At 36.8% G+C, this 20,378-nt stretch overlaps 2 protein-coding genes across 6 annotated transcripts in view; one reads left to right on the top strand and one right to left on the bottom strand.

Annotated features, from left to right (window-relative positions):
• The first annotated feature begins 131 nt into the window (after positions 1–131).
• Positions 132–4,303, top strand: c6orf120.S (chromosome 6 open reading frame 120 S homeolog). Its single transcript, XM_018265243.2, has 2 exons — positions 132–278; positions 3,620–4,303. The coding sequence occupies exon 2, from the start codon at positions 3,647–3,649 to the stop codon at positions 4,205–4,207; it is 561 nt and encodes a 186-aa protein (XP_018120732.1). The 5' UTR covers positions 132–278; positions 3,620–3,646; the 3' UTR covers positions 4,208–4,303.
• A 4,157-nt stretch (positions 4,304–8,460) lies between these two features.
• The window catches only part of phf10.S (PHD finger protein 10 S homeolog), a 41,140-nt gene continuing 29,222 nt past the window's right edge, over positions 8,461–20,378 (bottom strand). For all 5 annotated transcript variants that reach the window (XM_018264510.2, XM_018264511.2, XM_018264509.2 and 2 more), the window contains 3 exon segments: positions 16,561–16,669; positions 12,755–12,943; positions 8,461–9,190 (listed from right to left, as the gene is read on the bottom strand). In XM_018264510.2, the coding sequence (XP_018119999.1) occupies positions 9,105–9,190; positions 12,755–12,943; positions 16,561–16,669 (384 nt within the window). In that variant the 3' untranslated portion in view covers positions 8,461–9,104.

Genomic DNA, 20,378 nt, shown 5'->3' with positions numbered 1-20,378 from the left:
ATCCAGCGGCTGTAAATAACTTGAATCATCGGCGTTAACCTCTTTTTATCTCCCCCTCTTTTGTATGCTTCTGCTACTGTTTGTAGCCCATCCTCCGCCATGTGCACTTCCTTCCAATCCCTTCTCCCCTACTTGGACGCGCCTATTGCTCACTTCCTTATTCTCACAAGGCTCCGCCTCCTACTCGCTGCTGACATTTCTCTACCGGGGTCTTTGCAAAGGCAGGTGTACTTTGTTCTTTGCGTACTAACTTACTTGGGCTCTCCAACCACTTTCTGGTGAGTCTGCGTCTTTTTCTTTTGCCAACGTCACGATTTTTCGCCTTATAACTTAAATACCCAGCCATTCTGTTTTGTAAGCCTCACACAGTCATTAAACTTGTGTGTCAGACTCCTAGTTATCTTGTTTAATGCCATTTAGCAAGTATATGTACCTGCGGTTGCTGGTGGGTGTTATTTAACAACAAAAGGGACTTGGACACATTATTGTCTGGGCAGCTGAGTTGCACTAACTTGTCAACAACTTACAATTCTCTATATCTGATTTACAGACACATGAGCAGTAACCTAAATAAGAACGTCCCAGTGAAGACTCTGTTTTATAAACTAAAGATGGGCATAGACGAAAAGATCCTATAGTACGAATCGAGGATTCGTACGATTTTCAGACCGTGTGTGGAGAGTCCCGGCATTTTTCGGTCATTTGGTCGATCGGACAGGTTTGATTTTGTCCCGACCGATCCCGCTGGAGCCCATTGCGCTCTCATCGTAATCTGATCATTCGGCCATAGGTCTGAAAGTTCAGATTACCCCCGGTATAGCCATGCCCTTTAGTGGCATATCGGGGAAAGATCGGCTCTTTTGGCGATGTCGCCAAACGAGCGGATCTTTTCGTCTATGGCCACCTTTAGGCACGTTTACATAAGTGATTATTTACAATATGAAGTATATAGAGTCCTTGAGCTGGCTGGGGGTAAGAAAAATCATTGGAGGGACAAATCTGGGCCATGGGATGCCAGCTGGACAGCCCTGATGTAGGAAAATGATGGTGTTTAGTTTATGTAGTTAAAGGAAAACTATACCAAACAATGTAGGTGTCTGTAAAAATAAAATGCATAAAACAGCTCATATGTAAAACCCTGCTTCATGTAAATCATTTTCAGAATATACTTTTTAGTATTATGTGCCATTGGGTAATCATCGATAAAAATAAAATGATATAGAAACAAGTTAAAGGAAAACTTTACCCTCAAAATGAATATTTAAGCAACAAATACTTTATATCATATTAATCTTACCAAACTGGTATATATATATATATATATATATATATCTATATATATAAATATTGGCTTTTTACATCTCTCGCCTTGAACCACCAATTTGTGATGGTCTGTGTGCTGCCTCACAGATCAGCTGACCTGAAATACAGTACTATAACTCTTACTGTAACAGGAAGAAGCGTGGGAAGCAAAAGACACAACTCTGTCTTTTAATTGGCTCATGTGACCTAACATGTATGGTTTGTTTGTGTGCACAGTGAATCCTATGATCCCAAGGGGTGGCCCTTATTTTTTAAAATGGCAATTTTCTATTTATGATTACCCAATGACACATACTACTACAAAAGTACATTATTATGAAAATGGTTTATTTACACAAAGCAGGGTTTTACATATGAGCTGTTGTATGCAATATATTTTTATAGAGACCTACATTGTTTGGGGTGGGGTTATAGTTTTCCTTTAAAATTGCAACTGCCAGGCAAAAAATGCCCTTAAAGCGATACTGGCGCATTCCTATAAAAATCATAGGAACATGTCAGTATAAAGTAAATGCTGCACAAGGAAGCGTTTCCTTCAAAGCCCCCCCCCGCAAAGCCGCCCCCAGCCACGCAAACCTGTGTTCACCCGACCCTCTAACACAGCTAAAAGTCCCTCTGATCCGTTTCAGTGACGCTGGGAGGGGGGGCGGCGGGATCCTTCCATTGGCTGTTACAAATGAAAACAGGACCTATGGAAGGATCGCTCCGCCCCCAGCCCAGCGTCACTGAAGAAACCCGGGAGATCAGTTAGGTGTGTGAGCGAGTCGGCAGCACACAGGTTTGCAGGGGCTGGGGGCGGCTATGCGGGGGGGCTTTGAGGGAAATGATTCCTTGTGCAGCATTTGAGGGAAATGATTCCTTGTGCAGCATTTACTTTATACTGACACATTCCTATTATTTTTATAGGAACGTGTTAGTATCGCTTTAAAGGGGTTGTTCACCTTTGAGTTAACTTTTAGTATGATGTAGAGCAGGGGTGCCCAAAAAGCAAATCAGGATTAGTGATTTGTGGGCCGGCCTGGGACCCGCGGGTCTGGCCGACCTCGCACTCTTCCTTGCGGACAGGTGTGGGTTGAGCTCTTCTTCTGCTCTCCCCGTCAAATGCCAGCTTCCAACTTCGTCTTTTATAGACGCTGCACCTGCTCGACCCACCCCTTTTGTGACTTCATCAGCGGGTCTATTAAGCAACGCAGAAATCGGATGCGGGCAGTCGCGGGCCTAGAGAGGGCGGGTCGGGGAAACCCGACCCGCACATCACTAATCGGGATCTACCAGTAGACCTTTAGCTGGTGATCAGTAGATCTCATGACACTGGTAACAAACAGCTTGACTAAATCACCCTCCTGTTTCATGCTTTTCATTCAGAAATGTATTACGTTAGGTTACATAAGAAATATATGTTTGTGAAATATAACAATACATTTTCTCATAAATCAATATTTAAGTAATATTTACCATGGCATTGAATGCTAACAATGCTTTTATGGATATAAATCATAATGGGACATCATCACTAAAAATAGACCTCGCATTAGTAAAGTATGGGCACTCCTGATGTAGAAAGTGATATTCTGAGAAAAATTGCAATTGGTTTTCATTTTTTTATGTGGTTTTTGAGTTATTTAGCTTTTTATTCATCAGCTCTTCAGTTTGCCATTTCAGCAATCTAGTTGCTAGGTTCCAAATAGGAATATGAATAGGAGAGGCCGGAATAGAAGGATGAGTAATAAAAAGCAGAAATCATATATGTGTAGCCTTACAGAGCATTTGATTTTAGATGGGGTCAGTGACCCCCTTTTGAAAGTTGGAAAGAGTCAGAAGAAAAAGGCAAATAATTCAAGAACTATAAAAAAATGAAGACCAAATGAAAAGTTGCTTAGGTAATTCTATAACCTACTAAAAGTTAATTTAAAGATGAGCCACCCCATATATATATTTAATGGAATTCTATTATATTTAATGGAATTCTATTATGTTTTATATGGTGGAGTTTTTATTTCTAAATCACACTATTTACAATACAAATAATTCACTCTGTCATATAAAATGTTATTCCTGAACCAACAAGTGTATTTTTTAGTAGTAATATTGGTGTGTAGGCAGCCATCTGAGGCCATTGTGCCTGATTCTATGCTTTCATAAAGAGCCAGCACTTCACCTTGGAACTGCTTTTATATAAGCTATTGTTTCCCCTAATCAATGTAACTGGAAGAGTCACAGTGGGACTTGGATTTTTACTATTGAGTGCTATTCTCATATCTACCTGTTTGTGTTTTACTGACTTTCTTTTGCATAGGATGTTGAAGTTACACCCAGTAATGCAATGCTGGAATACTGGAAAAGAAACTTCTTTATGGTTTTGGTGCTGCGGGCACTTTCTTTGACTAACTGTTCAACAGATGAAGAGATTCCCGAAGAATGGTTACTCCTTCATGTTGTTCAAGGGCAAATAGGGGCTGGGAATTACAGTTATCTGAGATTAAACCATGAAGGGACCATAATCCTCCAGGTTTTGAGCCTGAAAGGTGATGCTGATATATATGTTTCTTCTTTAACCCTTAACCCAACTTTTGATGACTATGAGCTACAATCAACAACTTGTGGTTTGGATAAGGTCACTATTCCACATGACTTCTCCCGGCCTGTGGGCATAGGCATTTATGGGCATCCATATCACCCGGAAAGTGAATTTGAATTAAAAGTCTACTATGACGAAACAGTGCGAAAGGACCATTTTGCTCGTGAATCTTATGACCCAGAGAGGCTGGAGGCAAATCAAAAACAACAGCAACAAACATCTCTGGATTCATCTCAGGAGGAAGAATCTATTCTGTGGACTATATTAATAGGGATTTTAAAAATAGTTCTCGAAATTCTTTTCTAAGCAGTATTAAACATACGCTGGTATTCCATACATTTTGGGAATTTCTACAGTAAAGTAACTGGAATTTTCTATAAATATTAAAATGTTAAGGATTTATACACAAAAAAAATGGATGCTATTATTATTACCAATTCAGATACAAGGTGGTCTATCTAGAATTTACTTGGCCTGGCTCTGAAATAGTCTTAATGCCCCCCATCCGCAAGAATGTACACATACAGGTTTGGGACCTCTTGTCCAGAATGCTCAGGGCCTGGGGTTTTTCCGGATGAGGGGTATTTCAGTAATTTGGATCTCCATACCTTTAGTCTACTAAAAAATCATTTAATTATTAAAGCCAATAGGTTGGTTTAGCCTCCAATAAAGAAGTATTATTTCTTAGCTGGGATCAAGTACATGGTACTGTTTCATTATGACAGAGAACTTGGAAATCATTTTTAAAACTTTAAAAAATGATTGTATTAAAATGGAGTCTATAGGAGATGGCATTTTGGATAATGGGTTTACAGATAACAGATCCCAAATCTGTATATTATAACTGTGCATCACTTAGGACCTTTACCAGATCTTCTATATGTCTATGTTTACTCTCCATTGTTACACCCCTCCAGTGCTAAACTGGTGAGTTTACCTTTATGCAAACAATATACAAGGTTTCTCCAGTATTATACTATATTATGTATTGCTTGTGTATTACATTTCATAACCTATTCAGATTTTTAACATAAGAAACTTCTTGCCACTCTGTTTTACCTTCAACATCGGCAACTACAGCTTATTTTAGAGGCATATCTAATTTTGGCAGAGAGGTGCCAATTAGAATATATGAGTTATTTACTCCTCTGGTTCTGCACCTTATTTTGGCTTATTCTTGTAATCACAGTGACATGACTGCAGTTTTGCCAAAAAAATAAAGTATGCCCACAAAGAAAGGACATATTAATAAGGAATCCATCCTATTTCCATTGCTTACATAAGCAGTGTCAGACTGGCCCACAGGGATACCAGGAAAACTCCCGGTGGGCCCAGGTGTCAGTGGGCCCTCCTGCTTCAAAACATTTGGCCTATTTCATGACCATTACCTATTTGTTTGAGAACAAAGAGACTAAATAGATTGAATAATAGATTATAGCATGTAAAGAAAATTGACTAGCAGAATAGAGGTTGTGTGAGGAGAGGAATTATAATAGTTCTGAGAGTGGGCCCCTGGTCTAAGGTTTTTGGGTGGGCCCTTGGTGTCCAAGTCCGACACTGTAAATAAGAATGAGAGATTCCAAGAGCCTTCTATTTTTGTAACAAGTCTGTAACCTATAATATACCACTTAAAAGATTTATTTTTAAATCAATTATGTATTTTGCATAAGGGAGAAAACTGACTGGAAGCTTATAGGTTTAAGACCAATTTGTTCTAACCTCATATTGGGAATAAAACCATTGCTGTGGTTTCTACTGAAAGTATTGAAATGTTAATCTCAGTTGGCTTTGAGCTTTGTTTTAGGGGCATATTTATCAAGGGTCGAATTTCGAATTGAAAAAACTTCGAAATTCAAATTCAAAAAGTCCAATCAAAATTAAGTCTAAGTTTTTTTTGGTCGAATAGGTCAGTATTCAATCAAATAGGTCCGTATTCGACCGTATTCGAATCTCACGAATAGCAAATGCTACTGAATTCGATTCGATTTTTCAAAGTCCACCAATTGACTCCAAATAGGATCTAGAAGGTCCCCCATGGGCTGAAACAGCAATTCAGCAGGTTTTAGATGGAGAATGATCGAAGTCGAATTTTTAAAGAGACAGTACATATCATACACAGTAAATTTCGATATTCGAATTTTTTTCAAATTCCAATCGAAATTGGACAATTCCCTAGTTGAAGTACACAAAAAAATAGATTGAAATTCGATTTTCTTTTTCATTCGAAAATCTGCCCCTTAATGTTTCTGTGTGTTCAGAGAATAAGTTGTCTTATGGTAGTATTTGTCACTCTTATTACAAACAGTGTAAAATTGTGGGTGTTTTTGGTCTTTGTGGATCTCAAAAGGACATGCCCCATACTAACTAGTAATATTGTTTATAATAGTAAGCAGTTATGTACAAATTCTGAAAGCCATGAAACAGTCCTAATTCAAATATTCCCCACCTAAAACCTGCCGAGTTCATGGACAAGTCAATGGCAGAGTTGAGCCATTTGGAGATGTTAATAGCCTTCCTGAAAGTTTTTGGGTTTTTTTTGGGAGAAAAATTTGATTCATATGAATTGAATATGATTCGAATTTTTGGGTCGTAACCATTTGATCAAATATTAGCCATTTAATTTTTTTCTTAAATAAACTCCCTAATTGAGTATGTTCGAATTTTAAAAAACTCCCATGAATTTGAAATTCGACCTTTGATAAATGGGCCTCTACATGTGTTTTAGCAAAGGCAATTCTCTTTATTTTTTGGCATTTTGTTGCCACAAGTAACTGCTACTTGTAGTTCAGCGTGTCTTCACCCTGAACTTCAGACTGAAAAGTTTCATCATTTGTTAAAGATTATACTACTAATTCCATAGTAAAGGTTATTGTATTGTGCTGTGTTAATCCACACTGTAGGTCGCAAAGTATATGAGCCCAAATGATGCAAAAATGTCCTACAAATAAGTGTGTTTTGAAGGTCCTTATTTTGTGCCATGCCCTGAACCCCAGGGCTTTGAACAGTGTTAAAATGATATACCTGCCTTACTTGCCCTACCTTAGCATTACGTTTTTAAGTAAATATACCATGGTGATAAAACACAGTAGCTACAGAAGTTAGTCCTAGACTTTTACAGATACTATCCGATTATCATTTTGAATAGAAAAAAACTGGAGCTTATTTCTGTTTGTTAAAGTCAGTGACTCCTAACAACCAAACAGCATATTCAACTGAAAAGACTCAGGACAGGAAGGCTAATAAGTAAAAAGAACACACTGTATTATATGTATTACATTAAATGTAAAAGACTTAAGAGCCCATAGGCAGTCTTGGATTGTTGTTCTAGAGGCTATGGGGCATATTTATTAACAATGGAGACAAACATCATTATGTAATGTTTCCCATAGCAATCAATCAGCAATTAGATTGGGACAGTCACCTACAAGCTGTTTGCCTCCAATGTTAAATAATTTGCCCCTTATTGTCTGAATGATCATCATTTTGTGATAATGTTCCCCATGAGAACAAGATGCAGTTGATAAGGTAAAAGCAGAACTGTAATAAGTACGTGATCAGGATGTTATTGTGTTTCTCATATTGCAGATTATGCATTGTGTATAGCAATTACTAAACTTTTCCCACCCTTTACATGGCAACACTATAGGGCGTATTTATTAACTTTGGAGAGAAACATCATTGGTGATGCTGCCCATAGGAACGAATCAGATCTTTGCTTTTGTTTTCTAACTTGTTGACTGTTCAAATCTAATTGCTGATTGGTTGCTATGGGCAACATCATCAGTGATAAATATGGGTAATATAGTGCAGGATGGTTGGTATATATAGGCCAACATTAGCTGCTGACTCCAGGCCAAAATGATGGCCTGTATAGACCCTGGGTAGACCCTCCACCCCCAGCCTACCTGCCCTATGGCAAATGCTCCTAATTTTTTACTCACCCCTCCGTGCAGATTCTGGCCTTGGAGTTCACAACAGCCATATTCTTCTCTGGTAATTTTCGTGTCTTGATGGCATTTTCTGCGCATGCGCAGTTGGAGTAAATTTCCGGTCCCGAACCACTGCGCATGTGCAGAAAATTTTAGTGACTTTCAGCGCCGAAACCTCCAAAAAAGACAGAGGAAAAAAGATGGCGCCCGTGAACTCCGAGGCCAGAATCTGCACGGAGGGGTGAGTAAAAAATTAGGGGCATTTGCCCAGGGAGGCAGATAGGTTGGGGGAAGGGGGGGGGTCTACCCAGGGTAGGGGGGGTTTATTACAGGTTAAATTCTCCTTTAAAATCTGGCTGGCATACTGTAAATTGTATAATTATGATGGCTTCCAACTGCAGTGGTCACAAAACCTCCAACCCCCTGGCATAGCAATTACTTACTATAGGACCCCATAATTCTACCTGTTAGTAAGTATTGCACACACATAAACTAGTAAATGCTGCAGATGGTGCATGAGACACAACAGAACACAAAGCAAATAAACTGGATCCATTTGAGACCTGAAAGTCAGATTTCATACATATATCGTGTTATGTACACTGATAATGAAAAACTCAAAGACATGAGTTAAGTGGTAAATTTCATGTTTAGTGGATATTTTAAAATGCAATATTTGACCAGCACAATCAACTAAAAATAAAATATGGTTATGGTCCCAGTCCATATCTGCATATTTAAAAAGAGTATTTTTAATTTGTATAAAAGAAAAAAAAACAGTCAACCCCACAAAACCATGTTATGGCATTTCTGGGCTTTAGTCAGTATGAGGTTTCTCACTTTAATAATATGTGTCATAGGATACATATGAAATGGTAGGAATCTCACAGCCTCATAATAAAATGTCACTTGCATTACTATTTTGTTAGTATTCAGTTACAGTTCTGCACTGGCACATCAAGTACTCCCCGAGAAAAAAGAAAAAGACCTTTGACTATGCATTTGAAAAATCAACTTTGACATATATATTTTTATACCTATTTTTTTTAAACAATATTTAAAAATCCATAATTTTTCAGCCATAAATTGCATTATCAGAGTTCAATATGTCCAAGAAAGATAAATAAAATTCCTAACATTTTATTATTTGTTGTAAAAATGTGGAAAAGTAGTACACAATAGGGTTGGTTCCCAAAGCACGTGAGGATCTGGTCATGTAGCACCATTTTTAAAGGCTTGTGCAACTGACAGCTTTAGAGACGTTCTAGCTCTCGTTATCCTTCTTTACTATTTTTGACCTTTCGCGCTCCTTTTTTTGGAGTAGCCGGGACTTTCTGACAACAATCGCAGATCCAACGACCTAAACACAAAGGATAGTTTAAATTCCAAAACAGTCAAGATGCATTTAAACAGAGTAACTATCAAAACAGAATACTGTGTGCCTACAGCATGTAATGATTTTTTTCCCAAAATGCTTAAACTGCTTAACTGCCATTCTTATTCCTTATATTGCAGCTTTTATGTAGAAAACAACTAAAAGAAGTTAGGAAATCTATCAAGGGGAAAAGGGTCTGAACTATCAGAAACTTACCTCTGTTACCTATGTCCCTGTTAAAGGAGAACTAAAGCTTAAAGGGCATGTAAAGGCAAAAAAATAAAATCCCATTGTTACTTACTTAAATGAAAAAGAAACAGAAACCTATCTCCAATATACTTTAATTAAAAAAGGTACAGATTTATTATTGGGGATAGGTTTCTTTTTCAGTTAATAAAGTAAAAATGGGATTTTATTTTTGCCTTTACATCCTCTTTAATTTTTCCAACTCCAGCTGCAGGGACAAAGATCATGGAGTCAGATTTAAACAGATAAACTGGGATTCTATTTGGAGGATTATTTTGCTGCAGCCACAGGTTCTGGAGAGTTGGAAAAAGTTTGTACTGAACAATACAAAAACTATAAAACCCACACTAGATTACATGATAACACAGAACCCAGCGCAGTCTGCCTATTCTGATTATTAATTAGTCTTGCTGTATCGGCTTCTGGCAGATATGATTTTATTTATGCTATTTTAATAATATGACGACCCCTAAGCTTAAATTCCCCAGACCACACTGAGCATGTGCATGGTCTTGGTCTTGCAAAGATGTTTAACATAGTTACAAGATGATGGTCACCTGTGGCCAACTTTGAAAGCATAAATCATTTGTTTTATTAGGCTTCTGGTGCAGTAAGTTCATGTTTATGTTTCATATACAAAACACAGCATTTCTAGCATTATTCTATTTTAGACTTTAGTGATTGTTCACCTTCCAACACTCTTTTCTGTTCAGTTGGTTTCAGAAAGTTCACCAGAAATAAAGACTTTTCCCAATTACTTTCTATTTTCAATGTGTGACTGTTTTTCTAATATTGAAGTGTTAAGTTTCATTTTTCACATTCTAAAGCTGCTCTGAGAGGGGGGGTCGCCGACCTTGTAAACTGTTCTAAATTGATACATTTCGTTGATACATTTCTGCTGAGCAGAATCCCCGAGTTTCATTACAGGCAACTGATAGAATTCATACAATAGTTGCCAGAGATACTACTGAGAAAACTAAGTGTTGCAAAACAGTTCATAGTCTGAACCTGAATTACTAAGCTGCCAGACAGAGACAGTGGACATTAAACTTTTAACTTAGGTTTTGGAAAAACTGTAAAAAAATAAAAAATCGAACGTAATTGAAAAAAGTTTTTTTTTTCTGGGGAACAATGTGAAAACAATTGAACTGGAAAAGTGTTTGGAAGGTGAACAACCCCTTTAACTAAAGAAGTATCACAGAAATGTTGTACATTATGTGTAAGGCTTATATACCAGCCCAAGTGAGCAGCCTTTTAGCAGGGAAGATCTGTGCTTGAAAATGCCTCAGTAGCTCCCCATCTTCTTTTCTGCCGATTTACTGCACATGTTCTATGCTGCTGTCACTTACTGAGCTTAGGGACCAATACTCAATTTACTGTGTATATAATATGAATGTCATAATATAAGGCTGATTAGTAAATATTGCTGATTATTGGTACATGGCAGTTCAGAAAGCAACACACTTAGCATCAGAATGTAATTATTGTATTGTAGTATCAGTTTATATGAGAGGCCAACCTAATTTCCCGATGATGATATGCAAAACCCCCTTCTCAACATCTGCTCAATGTACACGGAGCATGTGCATCCAAGATGGGGATTGTCTGTGACCACTTTGAAGGCCTGAATCATTACTAATATAGAGCGACTGTATCATTAAGTTCAGTAAATATAATATGGAATCTTTAGCCTTATTCATTGTTAGGGTTTATTTCCACTTTAAACTGGTCGCTTAAACAGCTTTAGTTAGAAACTCAACAGGGAATCTGCACTGCATGTGTACCACCAGGGCTTGAAAATCTAACATGCGGCTTTGGGTAGAGATGGAGGTGTGCAGGGAAACTTGCACTCAAAGTCTGCCATAGACAGGGGGAAGGCCCGGGCTCTCCTTGAGAGGCTTGAGGTCTACAGCCACACACACCAGGGCAGTTTCTGCATGCAGTACTTCCTAACACAAGAGAGGAGAAACTTTTGCTGCTACTTTTAAGTGTCTAAATGAAAAGTAGCATACTTTGTGCCTTTTATTTTGGTTGCTATTTTGCCATTTGCCTCCAACATGATAACTAAACTAACCCATATATATTTTTTATTTATGCTTAAGAAATCAGTTTATATTTGTTTAGTAACTTCTTTGGCAAGTAGGCAAGAACATATCCTTCTCCTTTAAAGGGGACCCGTCACCCAAAAAAAAATATTCAAAATCCTATTTTATCACATTAGTCAAGCAAAATGAACTTTAATTACACTATATAAATTATTTGAATCTTGTTTCCTTTAGTCTGGGAATTCATAATTATGGCAAGCAGGTAGGAGCCATTTTGTGGACACTGTTATTAAGGCAAGCCTTGTATCAGCTCAGAATCTTGTTTTTGCACCAGAATGGGGGACCTGATGTCCATCCCCATTCCCTGGTTACACAATTAAATGGTAAAGAGAACAGGGGAATATGTAGAGAGCAGTGACATCTAGGAAGTGCTGAATGGAAAGTGAAAGTAATTGTCTGCCCCGCCTCTATGCCACGGCATAGAGGAGGGGCAGACAATATTTGATTGACAGCTGAGATTTTTAAATGAGCTTACAACAGCTATGAATGCTTTAATAAAAAATAGAAATTGGATTTCATGTTTAATTTGAAAAGGACTTTTATTATACAGATTTTGGTGTCTGGGTGACAGGTCCACTTTAAATACAAAAAATACAAGAAACTTTGAAGGCTTGATATTATAATCTGACTAATTAAATCCTAAAATTAATATCACAGCAACTTGCATTTTAGTGGTACTTTAGGGGGTCATTTATCCAAATCAGAATTTATCCCATTATTTTCTGAAATATACTCCGACCAAATGCGCACGGGTTATTTCCCGTTATTAATCAATACATTTTTCCCGAGAAATTCCAGATCAGAAAAAAAAAAATAGAAAAAATCTTGAAAATTGGGCAAAAATTCAAATCATATGAATTTTTTTTGATTTTCCGCCCAAAAACTTAGATTTTTTTCATATTTTTGCACAAAACCCAGCGCAGATCAGGATATCTTCAGGACTTCTCCCACTGACTTATATACAACCTCGGCAGGCCTGAGATGCCGGATTTTTGGATTCAGATCTTTTTCCATCCATGGGGCATAATATATCCCAAAAAAAATCAAGTTTTTTTTCACTAAAAATTCTGATTTTATAGAAATTTTCGAGTTTTTGGCATTCACACTTTAAAAACCCGCTTAGCGTCTTAAAAAACATTTGAATACATTATAAAAAAAATCAAAATAATGAAATATTAATAAGGATCATTTTTTCTACCTGATGGGAGGGTTCCAAGCCCAACACAGAATGTATGGTATCCACGATCACAGGTGTCACAAAACATCATTTCTTCTTCATGGTGGGGCTGGCCACAGATAATGCACGTTTTACATTCCATGCACTGCCAAGGATATTTTTTTATTACAGCAACAAGTTCTGCAGACATATCCAGACATGAGGGATGACCTAAAGAACAAGAGAAAAAATGGATCATATTCTGTACTTTGACAATTTTAATAAGGGCAATATTACAGACAATTTTACAATGCTGTACAAAATGGCAAATGTGAAAACAGTTTTGGTCCTGAAAATAATCTGTTAAGCAGCACTAAATTTAGTAAATGTCTGTTACATTACCTTAGAGATTTGTAAATGCCTCGTCTAAACTGCCATTTTCTCTCTGACTGGAAGGTAATAAGGAAGGCAGAGGCATCCATTTATAATTATCAACAAGGTGGCAGATGGAAACTGGCCTATCGGCTCAGAAGGCATGATCTGATGCCAGATAAGAAGGTGAAGAAAGCTACTTTTACATCCAACAGCAAGGGATAACTTCCACCAACCATAACTATGCCACCACAGGTATGTTCCTGTACTAAGCACAAATATGCGGCAATAGGCAAGTGTCATTTCCCCTGTAAAAACCCAAAGTGGTCCTATCAGATGTGGTTTTCTAGTGTAGGCTTTGATTATTGCCAGTGTAAGAGAGTAAAGAAGCCACGTGGACAGTACTACAGACTTCCCATTTGGCCTCACAAATACTGTTAGCTCTGATGACTTCACTTGTATTTCTGAAAATCTTCTTTCCTAATCTATGAATGTCAAACCAGATTGCGCTGCCAACCTCTTACCTCTCTTCTACTGAACAACAAATCCTAGACATTTTGTTCTCTGTGATATTTTTAGTTCAAACTAAAATGCATCACAAAACTTTTTTTGCATCACAAAAGAAAAAAAGACACAATAATATGCCTAGTTAAGGGGCTGTTCCTCAGGTTGGTAATCTAAAGAGGAGCTCTAAAAATGTGCTTACCAAAGAAGTTAAAAGTAAAAAAATGTTAAAAGGCTACAAAAAATATTCAAATATTTGAATGTCCCAGTGCACAACCAGCAATAAAATGCTCTACAATATATTACAATGTAGAGGTGTTTTTTTAATAAAAATAATCAGGGATGTACCGAATCCACTATTTTGTGATTTCCCTCCCCCCCTAATTTACATATGCAAATTAGGATTCGGTTCGGCCAGGCACAAGGATTCCCAAACCGAATCCTGGATTCGGTGCATCCCTAAAAATAATGGAGTTTAGTGCTTTAAGATAGACAACAATATTTCCATGTAGGATTCAGTAAAATGAGAGGATTTAGAATGGTTTTGCAACTGAAGAGCCCGAATATTGTGTGAACCGAATTCTTTTTAGTGGCTATACAATTATTACATGACATAGTGGTTATATAGAGTGCTTTGTAAAAAAAAAAAAACCCATAAACATTATAATTTACTTTGATACATGTTTATGTAATAAAATGAGGAGAAAGCTTGCCTCAATGAGTTATATTGTTCTATTGTAATTCGTGTATCTCCACTTTGACCAACTTAAATGGCCAGAAAATACTCCTACCTCCGTCTACAGCTGGCAGGATACCATAGTTCTTAGGGATATGACACACCTTTGTGAGGGACAATAAAAATTCCAGGGATTGCCATAGTTTTGAATTCGACTGACTATGCGACTCTCTAACTCTCTGGCTCAGCTGCACATCATTAATCAACCTCTTAAAACGTAGACTGACATCACAAGAAGAGCTTAGGCACAGTGGTGACCAACACAGTTTGAATGTCACAGACTGCCTGGAACACAACAGCTGCCAAAACTTGCCCCAGGCAATGCACACTGATTAATCATGTGACTTTGGCCATAGTATAAACACACATTTTTCAGCCCCATATTATTCATTACATAACACATGCATAAACTTTTCAGTTGCTTGCAGGGTGGAACTACCATTTATGTAGCAAAGAAAGGTTGAACAGAGTGCAGAAAATTAAATGGAATGTTTTACCAAACTTGAATAGAGATTAATTCTCTTGCCAATTCCTGGAGTTAGATATCACAAGATATTGATAATGACTACATGGTTTTAATTTTCTCAGTTTTTGCTGCTCTTCCCTGGAGAAGCAAGTGAGCTTACTCATTGTTGGCCATTGTGATAAACATGTATCTTATGTTCCACTTACATAGGGTCCATATCCATTTATATTTATAGAATGGGTGCGATCTGGGAGACACTTTAAATAAAATAGATTTATAAAGTTTTGGTCAACCAACCTAACCCCGCCTGGGCCAATATCGCAGCAATTGGGTTTACAAATTGTTACAAATGGGCTGATGGGAATCGTCCTAGGCTGATGTCCACCAGGAGATTCTCCAATTGGATTTATGCAGACACAGGTCAAAACGGTCACTGGCAAAATGGTGAAAAAAAATCTCCTGCTGTCTATTTTCTTGAACCCAACCCATATTACAGCTCTGAAGAAAACCAAAAATATCTATACTTTGTAGTACTTGTCAAAAGTAACCATATCAGAGCGTTATATTTAGCAAGTGCTGCCATCATCATAGAACAGCTCACTTTATCCATTAACTATATAATCACACATAAATCAAAGATCTGTTTTTATAAATATAGTGACTGATAAATGACTGGATTCACTAAGGTTTTTTGTAATAATAATGCGATTCGTATGGACCTTGACCTTCCAGTCCCAACCATTATGCCTTAAATACATAAATCATATCTGGATGTACAGTATTTACCTAAACCAACTTTATTTTTTTATGTTTACTTAAAGGAACAGTAACACCAAAAAATTAAAGTGTCTAAAAGTAAAGTAATGAAAATATAATGTACTGTTGCCCTGCACTGGTGAAACGGGTGTGTTTGAGTAAGAAAAAACAACTACTTTAAATAACCAAGCTTGTTTATATACACTATAGTAGGGTTTCTGAAGCAAACACACCAGTTTTACCAATGTAGAGCAACAGTACATTGTATGGCCATTCCTTTAAAACACAAATTTTTTGCTGTTCCTGTTCCTTTAAAGCCATACTCAGGATGACAATATAATGTACTGTTGCTTTACACTGGTAAAACTGGTGTCCATATATTGCATGCAGACTCGTCCTTGACTGACCATCTTGGTGGCTCTTGTATGATGCCAACAAGGAACTAGATCTATCAAGGCACACCAAACAGTAATGAGATGTCTGGGAAACCAGGTGAGGGCCATATTTAGAAGTGAATGTTGTTTTATTCCCAAAGGTTCAGTACAGGTCACACCATTGTGGTCAGATGAGGCAACCTGCCATTTTTTTTTTTTTTTTTTTTAATTCATCAGCTCTTCAGTTTGCAATTTTAGCAATCCGGTAATAGGGTCCAAATTACCCTGGCATTTGATTTGAACAAGAGATTGTAATAAGAATGGGAAAGGGCACAATTAGAAAGATGAGTTAAAAAAAGTAGCAATAACATTACATTGTTAGAGCATTTGTTTTTTAGATGGGGTCAGTGACCCTGACTTGAGAGATGGAAAGAGTCAAAAGAAGAAGGCAAATAACTCAAAAACGATTAAAAAAGAAAAATTAGCTATTCTATTACATACTAAACATTAAAATAAAGGTGAACCATCCCTTAAATTATTAGGATGCATCTATATGATTAAATGTTATGGGGACACTCAAATGCTCTAAAGGGGGCATACATATACAGTGTTAATTACTGAACACAATGTCTTTACTTACCGCTGTTATCACATTGGGAGCAGTGTATTAGTCTCTCAGACCTTCCTTTCTTGTTGGCGTCCTTACCCTTCAGACAAATTCCACAAATAGCATTTGGAATGGACTTTGGCTGGAAGGGTAGAAAAGGGCTATAAAATTATGTGACAGGAACCCAAATAGGGTTCACTAGGCTCTTCTACTTTAATGAGAAAGCATACTCTACATATAAATTGTGTTTATCTTCCATTTTTTAACCTTAAGTAGACCATAAAGTGTGCAAGCATAGGACAATCTACACATTAAAACCATCCATTTGCATTATATATTAAACAATTGAAGAGGTCATATTTCCAGTCTCATCCATCCTTCGGAACATCCTGCAGAACATTTTGATCTGTATAAAATTATACTGAAGGCTATGAGAACCACTACTGTCACTAAAGCAGTTAACCCCTTAAACTTAAATTATGCAGATCATTGTTTTGTGCACACTATACATGTATGCCATATATTTAAGACAAATAAATTGATGAAAGTCCCTCTTATAATTAAGATTTATTTCAGATACCCGCAGTTAGTTATCAGTAGAACAAAATTAAATCTTTATTGGTAGCCTGCACTTTCAAATACCATGTGCATGTTTTCTGTTGCTTTTTTTTTTTTTTTTTTTTTACAGAGTCCTAAAATCAAGATTTAATTACACAATTGTTTTATTGTTTTCTTATATGTAAAGACAAGGTCATTACAAAATCAGTTGTGCCCTATATAAACTACAAAACAGATTTTAAGGTTTATAAAACTGCTCTTTTAATCATTTTACATTAGATTACTGAAATCACACAATTGTTGAAGGACTATAAATCCAAGCATATTTTAACATATTAAGGCCATGTCACATCAGGCATTTTCTCCACTGATGTATTTATGCTGGAGTAGAAAACAGCAACAAATCTTCCATCCCTACATCACTGTGCAATGACAGGCTTGGTATTAGCTGATTTTTGCACAGATGGGGGGAATTTTTGGAATGAGTATCCAAAGAAAGCATAAAAAACACCTTGTGTGATATGGCATTTAGACATGCTGGCAGTTGTAGTCCAGCAACCTCAGGGTTATGATCGTAACCCTGCAGTGACAATTTAACCTGTCAGGATCTATGTTCTTTATTCATGCAGTTCAACTTATTAAACGGGTTAATCATAATACTCATGTATCTTATTGGTGGGTTCTTTTCCACTAGATGTTTTTAGTGAACGTCTTTAGAAAACTGCAGTGGGACAGTTTTAGGAGGGGTAGATCAACTTTGAAATCCATTAAGGGTCCATGTGGTATGGTGACACCAAAATGTTACTAAATAGAAAATGTACCAACAAACTGGCAGAAAGTGCTGAAAACACCATTTTTTAGGATGTGGGAATTATGCCCTATCTGAGACATAATACAGGTATGGGATCCATTATTCTTAGGGATGCACCGAATCCAGGATTCGGTTCGGAATTTGGCCAGGATTCGGCCTTTTTCAGCAGGATTCGGATTTGGGTGAACCAAATCCGAATCCTAATTTGCATATGCAAATTATGGACGGGAAGGGAAATGTGTGCCTTTTTGTCACAAAACAAGGAAGTAAAAAATATTTTCCTAACATCCTATTGGGTTTAATTAATTTTGACATGATTTTTAAGTAGATGGATATCCACATTACAGAAAGACCCCTTAAAAAAACAGGTTCTGAGGATTCTGGATATCAGGTCCCATACCTGTACTCCAATACTCTCCAAAAGCCACAGATGTTCAGATTTTCATACATATTTCTCACTGACAACAATAGGAATTTATTTTGTACAATTCTTGAAGTTTAACTTACTTTTTTAATAACAAACCCCAAAACACCGTAATTGTGTCCCTATCCAAAAATTAGTTGGTTTAAACAAGAAAATAGGTGTTGTTAGTTATTCATTACAGAAAAGTAATGAAAGGACATGTCAACCCAAAAAATTATTTTTATTTTTGCCTAATAAAAAAAAAACACAATTATAAGCAACTTTCCAATATGAATTTGTAAAAATTGTTAGAGCTATAAGTTATTTGTAAATGTAATTGCTATTGAAAGCAGCATTTGTTGTTACTTTTTAAACAATGTTGCAAAAGTTAAGTCTCCTCCAGCAAAACAAGTCTGTTAATCCATTGTCTTGTCCTTACATTGTATTAACAGTCGGACCCATCAAGACAGAATAAAAAGGGACAAACAATGCTTTCAATAGCACTACATATACAAATAACTTAAAAACCTTAAGAACATTTGTAATGAATGCAATATTGCAATGTTGCTTAGAATTATGTTTTCTTTTATTAGGCAAAGATTTTGGGTTGATGTCCTTTAAAGCACAACATTTTTGCTAATAGTCACTTGGTGAAAACATTTTCATGGCTAAACAAATGCTCAAGAAACATGTTTTTTGGAAGAAACCATTGTTGTTTTTTTCAGAACTTTACCAGGCTAGAACTATAAGCTTCACATATACACAACTTTCAAGAACAAGAAATCTTTGTCAACACAAAAATAAGAGGATTGGTTTATAAATATTACATAATAGCTGTATTGCCTTTCTTTTTAATTTACGTGTATTAAAGCATACAGGTATGGGATCCGTTATCCAGAATATTCGGATATGGGGGGTTTCCCAGATAACGGATCTTTCAGTAATCTGGATCTTAAATCTGATAGACTAGAAATATTAAGGGGTAGATTTATCAAGGGTCAAATAGTTAATTCGAATTTTCAAGTGTCAAAATTCAGACATTCGAATTTTAATCCCACTATTCGAATGTAAATTTAAATGCGAGGAGATTTATCACACCTCAACCATGGAAACAGTCCTAATACGAATATTTGACACCTAGAACCTGCAGAGTTCATGTACAAGTCAATGGCAGAGGTCCATTGAGCCATTTGGAGATGTTAATAGCCTTCCTGACATTCAAGGTGTTTTTTTGGGATGAATCGAATATAAATCAAATACGTTTTGAATTTTTGGGGTCAGAACCATTCGATTGAATATTTGACATTCAAATTTTTTCTTAAATAACCTCCCAGTCCAGTATGTCTGTAAGTATATTCGAATTAAAAAAAATTCACATGAATTCGAAATTTGACCTTTGATAAATGGGCCTCTAAATAAACTCAATAGGCTGGTTCTGCTTCCAGTAAGGATATATAATATATAACTAGAGAGGTACATTTCCTGAAGAAAATGTGAGTGGTGCTTGCCGTGGCAAAACTCAGGCCCCCCATATATGTTGGGTGTCTTGCCCAGTCGCCCCTGGTGCCTAGAGAGTACACAAAGTCGGTAGAATCCGGATTAAACCGGTGAAATTTAAAGCCAACCAAATTTTACCATTGAAATCAATCCAAACAAACTGGCTATTTTTGGCTCCACCCACTTTTAAAAATTTGCAACCCAGTCACCAAATGGACCAAGTTTGAGCACTCTTACATTAACAGTGTAAGAATGACAGGAATTTAAATATTCCCATTGAATAGCGTTAGGTAAAATTTGATTGGCTGTCTTAAGCTCCGCCCATTTTTCTGAATTTTAACCCCAGTTACCTAGTCATGGTCAGTGCCAAGTTTGGGGCCTCCGGTTTTAAAACTGTGAGAACGGCGGTAATCAAAAATTTTACATTGAAGTCAATAGGTGAAAACGGATTGGCTGTTTATGGCTCCACCCGCTTTTCCTAAATTTTGACCGCAGTCACCCAGTGAGTAATTGAGCCAAGTTTGGTACACCTAGCATTTAAACCGTGATAATAGCAGCAGTTTATCATTTTTCATTAAGGTC

Source organism: Xenopus laevis, chromosome 5S (genome assembly GCF_017654675.1).
Source record: "Xenopus laevis strain J_2021 chromosome 5S, Xenopus_laevis_v10.1, whole genome shotgun sequence".
NCBI classification, from domain to species: domain Eukaryota; kingdom Metazoa; phylum Chordata; class Amphibia; order Anura; family Pipidae; genus Xenopus; species Xenopus laevis.
Note: the sequence above shows the minus strand (reverse complement) of the source record. Positions and strands in the feature narration are given on the sequence as shown.

What these genes read in the sequence shown, in the direction of transcription:
- c6orf120.S (XM_018265243.2), top strand. Translation starts at nt 3,647, where the DNA reads ATGCTGGAATACTGGAAAAGAAACTTCTTTATGGTTTTGGTGCTGCGG.